The following is a 6,554-nucleotide window of genomic DNA, read 5'->3' as shown; positions in this document are numbered from 1 at the left end:
TCTGGTTTCAGCATATCTCTCGTGAGGGTATATAACAATTCTATTATCTTTGAGACTGATCATACAACTTGCGAAAAGTTGAAATAGGGACAGATGGATATAAAGTAGAAACACACATGTTCAGAAACAGAGGTGAACTCGTAAACAAAGCTTATTTGAAATTAATTGTTTTTGAGAAAGTAAGTTTATTGTGAAGCAACTGAAAAAATAAAAGATTAAAACTATCAATCGACAGTTAAACAAGCACAATCTATAAAAAATCTTAATAATTAAGCCAAAACACATAAGTAATATAAAAGAAAAGATTAAAACTAATAAAAAAGAAGAGGAAAACCCTAATAATTATAGCTCACGATATCTATGAAATTGCATGGACAAATTTAGGTATCCCTTAATCTCTACACATCGATCGCTGTTCAAACGGACGAGGTTGAACTTAGAGGTGAACTTGTCACGGCTGGTCCAAGGAGGCAACCGAATCTTCGCCCGACCCATCACAGCAGTACGGTTCGATGTTCCAGGATCTCTTATAGAACGTCCTCTCATTAACTCAATGTAAATATATTTGTATGAAGAAGAATCTAAAGGAAACACTAATCTTTCATTGAATTGATGGAAGCCATGGAAAGACTTCACCACATGTGTTCCATGTTCATCGTTTTCGTCTATCCATGCCATAACTCTGAAGTACTCAGGACCCATGTGAGGTTGCGTAAGGTCTCTTTCATCTTTTGTGAATCCTTCAGAGATATCCACGACTAACTCTGTGTTTACTGGCTCTTGAACTTTTTTCCCCTTACGAATCAATCTTTGCTTTTTGTCGGCTTTTCGCTCATCGTTCATCATTTGAATTTTTTTTTTTGTAGAAATTGAAAAAAATTGTTTACAGTTTTGATGTGTTAGAATTTGTAAGAGCTATATCTATTATATATATGCAGACATATATTTGATGGATGAAGGACGAGAGCAATATTTTTTTAAAAAAATTGTAAGATATATACACAAGATTATTATCATCAAAAAGTAATTCTAAGAGTTATTTTAGAAAAATATCTTAAAAATATACTATGTTCAAATTTGGCAACAAATCTAGACATATATATCTTAACATTATTTAGCCAAAAAAATCTAGACTTATCTATGAAAAATCTGTAAAAATAACATTTTTTTAGTTCCCTCATTAAAACATTTACAATTTTAATAGCCTGATCGTGGCCATGGAAGTAACTCTATCACCACCGTTGAATCATCTTCACCGTGTCACCATCACCAAAACAGCTGCTGCATCTATTATTGAGTTACTCCAGCCAATACCGGAATGATTACATGTTGAATCAAAGGTAAAATATTGGTGACGTTTTGATGATTCAAGCGTTTCTCTGAATCCAACAATCTCGATAAGACACATTAAGAGCCTTCTGCAAAAAAAAAGATTGGCTTTGCTAGCATGTTCAGTCTGTGCTGTCATATTACATAACTTGGAAGTCTCGGATAGTCATAGAAAATGGCGAGGATATACAACATTTCTCACACTGCAACTCGCTAAAAATGCTGACTAATGATGATGATGGTATCCAGTTTCTAATTACTGTAGTAACAGAAGAAGGATAAAAGAAAGTCCCTATTCTTCTGAAAGAATCTGAGATGGCTCTTCAATCCTACGTACATGCTAAACCCTCCTTTTTAGCCAATCTCCCGAGTGTAGTCTGCGATGTTACTAATAGGCGATCTTGATGATGACGATGATTATAGGGGAGAGAAAGAGGAAGTAGATCTTGATGATGACGATGTGGATGAGTGTTCTGTGCTAATGAGCTGATAATGAGAATGCAAGGACCAGAAACATAGTAGCCAAATCCTTTAATTCTGGGCTGCAATGGCCATTAATGGAGGCTTTTATGATTGCATTGGCCTTCGTAATAGAATTAGAAACTTTCACCGGTAAAAGATCTAAGCTTTAGAGGTGAAGTCGCAGCATCTTAATAATTAATATTAAGATTTAAATGAAAAGTAGCAGCATATTAATCTTTATCTTAAATTGTTCCAAACTTTAGGCTTCAAGATTAGCATTTCGTCACATAAAGAAATGTTGTCTTGATCTCAAGCCAACAACGTCTAGGTTTGTGGCAGTCTAGCATTAAAACATATAACACGATAGAGCTTTTCTTGCTTAATCAAAAGCACTGCGGTATAAAAAGCCAAGCTAAAAAACAATGTCTGACTTTTGACCGGAAAAAAAAAACAATGTCTGACTTTTCAGTCTTGACTCTTAAACACTTCTCTAGAGATAAATTCGTTGAATGAATCTGTAAAGGCCCGCCCACGGCTAACAGATCATTCCACATCGGGTGAGTTAATTTTTTGAAAGCTTACATATAAATATGTAAAAGAATATGAAATGTTATTTATTATTTTAATAACTTCGATATATTAAAATAATTTATAGGAATATATAAGTTTTTTTTTAAAACTACAGACTAAACTTTTTTTAACATATTTTATAGAAATAATACTCATCATACAAATATAGTTATATATAAGGACTTGGTTCTTTTTTGGGTGATGATTCATCATTTATATGTATATTATATTATTTAATATTTAATTGTAAATTTATATATATATATATATGCATAAATGAATAATAAATTTTAATTTCGTTCTAATTAGTTAGATACATAAACTAAAAGGCATAAAAGATCATTTGTCATTTTATATCGTAAAGTATTCTTTTCCAACTTATTGTAATTAAGTTTTTTAAACTTTATTATATTAATAACTATATTAATATAGTTGTAATTTTATACTTTTAATTTAATTATATTAATATAGTTGTAATTTTATACTTTTAATTTAAATTACGTATTTTTAAACATTATATATATATATATATATCTAAAATATATTAGATAAATCTAAAATAATTAATGAATAAAAATATTTTTTCATAATAAGAAATTATAAATATTTAATTAATAGATGCATAATCCAATATAAAAATAAATACAAAAGGTAATAGAATAAAAAAATCACTAATTATAGTCTGAAAACTTAAATAATATCCTCTTTTAAAAAAAATCTAATCAGTTTGGATGGTACAGTTCATTTGTAAAAGGTTTTAAATAGGTATGAAACTTTTAAATTGTATTGATTATTAGTATTAGATTATAATACTATCTAGCAATTTTTTTTTACAGTGAAGCTATTATCTCCTGTTTCATATTATCTAGACCCATAGGTTTAAATGAAAATGTATAAGAGAAACTAAAAGTCTCAATGAATTCAAAAACAAACTAGTAAGAGGGAAAATAATCGATAATTTATATGTTGATTCTCAACTACAATTTTGAGTAATTTTATATTATCTCTCCATAGAGCGGGTTTAACCTTACTTTTGAACAAAAAATAAAAGTCATGATTTTGCCTTCATATGATTCAGTCACAAACATACACAATAATTAATTTTCAGGTACAATAAAAAAATTTATGCTGCTGTTGGATTGTTTTTATGTAATAAAAGAATGTAAAATAAATAGTTCTACTATTTTAAATATTATACCATTTAAGTTACATGAAATGGAATAATCATTTAGTTAATTCTACAAAAAAGAAATAAAATGTAAATAAAAATCTTTTACTGCAATTTGAAGATAAAATAAATGAATTCATTTTACATTCTATTTCTTAATTCAATTTATTTTATCTCATACAAATTTATTCTATTAATATTTATATGTTTACTATTTATAGTTTTAGATTTCATACACATATATAAAACGGTAGTTGTGTACTGGAAACTCTAATCGTTATTTTATGGTTTTTTTACCGTCATATCGCAATTGCAAGTGAACCAATAAACGCATAACATTGCTAAATGATTAGTACTATCAAAAGGTTCCATATTTGATCAAACTAGCTGTTATTTAAACGTGAACGTAATTCCTAAAGAGAGACGCCGGACAATGCAATAATCGAGATAATTGTTTTCCATAGGGGTGGTTGAGATCTAAAGTGAATATATATAATGTAATAGGCTCACACCATACTGTTAGTAATGTATTCGTTAGTCTATATTAATGGTCTTTTATCATCTCAAATCGTAGACTCGTAGTGGTCATATAAGCAAAGCCATAAGCCAGCGTAATCGTTTTCTTTGGTGACAATACATTTTCTTAACCAAACGGTGTTAGTATGATGGCAAGAATAGAGATTGAATATATGTGTAAACTAATCGGTTTTAGTTTCGAATTTTAAAGTGCAAAATACAACACAAAATCGTTGCAGAAAAGATAACTAAAGACGATACAATGAGAATTTAATACATATATTGTTCTATTAGAAATCACTTATACAATTTCTTACAAAATATTTTTATCATTTTTACACAACTTCTTATCTTTACAACAATTGCTAATGAAAAGAATTTCTAAGGTACCCAAACTTATGCCTCTCCATCATCTGATATATCAGTTCCTAACTCATCACGATCCAAAGAACATTCACCTTGTCTTTAATTTTTCTTTTATAAAATCAGCTTTAATTTTTTTCGATAATCGTGGTGTGATTCCAAGAACTTTCTAGACCCAAGGACTAATTATCACGAAGCTTTTAAGATCTGCGTTTTCTTACCACTTAAAATGCTCCGGATGGCCAAAGGAAATCGAACCCAGGCCGGTACTCAATCAGCTCTAAATTAAATACCTTATCGCTTCTCAATGATCCTTCAGCTATGTTATATTCTTCCTCATGTTTGCAAAATCTTATGCATATGATCTTAAAGGAATATATGAAAAAGGATATCTTCAATATTAATAAATATAAATTCCTTAAGAATTATATTTTTTTCAAGACATAAATTTCTCCATCAATATTATTTTCTATATTTCTTCAAGTCATTAATTTGATTCTCAAGTTTAGTCTTATCCAACTTATCCTCTGCATCTACACGTCCCTTCACTTCAGTGTGCTTCATGTAACATTGTTTGACGCAACCTGCTTCAAAGACTTCTTAAAGACATAGAGTTGCTCTTCATATTTATATTCTCCAGTTCATCATCTATTGTAAAATGACTCCTCTACATCACATTCTCCCAAAGCATAAACTTGCTTCTCAAGTGTATCTTCATCTATCTTAGCATATGCATTCATGTAGCGCCTCCACTCTGCATTCTTTATAGAACACTCTCTGACACAACATGCATCAGGGACTTCGTCAAGGCATAAAATTACTCATCAAGTTACCTTCATGTAGCTCAGCATATTTTGTAATCATGGCTGTTCAATGTTACATGGGACATTGTAAACTCCGCTCACCCGACAAGACGTATAACACATGTTTAAGGACTCATTCCTACCCCTAAAGGCAAGCCACCGTGTTGTCAATGGTCTCATGATATTCAGACGTGTTTCCTCCTGTTTAAATCCACAAATCCAACCATATCCATTACTTATACTTACACTCCTGCACGAGGGAAATGGAAAAGAAGAGATGAGAAAATAGATTGCTTGGTGAGATACCTTCTAAACCAGCCTCTCCACATGAGCCGCTAGATGACTCAAGCAGAACGAGGACAGACTAGCAGCACACAATATTTCAACAACAAATCAATCACAATACTTTCATCACCTTACAACATTAGATTAATAACATCACCACACACTCATGATATCACATCATCATGACATTCTAAAGTTCGAGATAATGTACAATCAAGCCCCCACCCGGCGGACTTAGGGCATCTGTCGATACTCCACTGTGAATACCCACATATGTCTCTTCAAGATCAGCCAGTCGTTGTCCATGGTTATCATATTCACTAATTCCCAGACTCGACATCACATCTCTACTAACTCTTCGGACCCTCACCAGTCATAATCAAGCACATAGTCTCTTGCTCAATAACATCCATTCTCATTAACTGCCTCATAACACAACTAACAACCTACTTGTTTAACTCATCTACAATCTCACCCATTCAATTCATTATCACAATAATATCAACAATCATTCCATCTATCAATCCATGGCATCAACACAATCATTCAATTATGTATTTAAACAATATAAGTATTCTTATGCAACAATCGAAATGAATTCAACAATCTAGCAATCATTATGATTTAGCAACCTAACAACTAACTAACCAATTCTAATCAAGAGAAAAAGCTAGTTTTCAAGAACCATATCATCTGGATTGTAGATCTGAAACACCAATCTAAAGAACAAATCGAATAGCGACACACAACAACAAAAAAGCGAACCGTGACCAAGAGGATTCGCGATCCAATAGTGGGTTGGTGAAAGCAAGGACGGACTAGCGGCTCTATGATCCAGCAAAGCGAGGAACTGCGGCCAGTCACGATGGCTCAGGATCAAGGAGAGAGAGAGAGAGAGAGAGAGAGAGAGAGAGAGAGAGGAGAGAGAGAGAGGAGAGAGAGAGAGAGAGAGATGAGAGAGAGAGAGAGAGAGAGAGAAGAGAGAGAGAGAGAGAGAAGAGAGAGAGAGAGAGGAGAGAGAGAGAGAGAGAGAAGAGAGAGAGAGAGAGAGAGAAGAG

General features: G+C 32.0%; 1 protein-coding gene across 1 annotated transcript; it reads right to left on the bottom strand.

Annotated features, from left to right (window-relative positions):
- Positions 1-342: 342 nt before the first annotated feature.
- Positions 343-843, bottom strand: LOC108853400 (uncharacterized). Its single transcript, XM_018626815.2, has one exon. The coding sequence runs from the start codon at positions 841-843 to the stop codon at positions 343-345; it is 501 nt and encodes a 166-aa protein (XP_018482317.2).
- Between the last annotated feature and the right edge of the window lie 5,711 nt (positions 844-6,554).

This window comes from Raphanus sativus, chromosome 4 (genome assembly GCF_000801105.2).
Source record: "Raphanus sativus cultivar WK10039 chromosome 4, ASM80110v3, whole genome shotgun sequence".
Classification (NCBI taxonomy): Eukaryota; Viridiplantae; Streptophyta; class Magnoliopsida; order Brassicales; family Brassicaceae; genus Raphanus; species Raphanus sativus.
This window is presented reverse-complemented; position numbering and strand designations above follow the sequence as displayed.

Coding starts and splice junctions, on each gene's coding strand:
- LOC108853400 (XM_018626815.2), bottom strand. CDS start 843: ATGAACGATGAGCGAAAAGCCGACAAAAAGCAAAGATTGATTCGTAAG.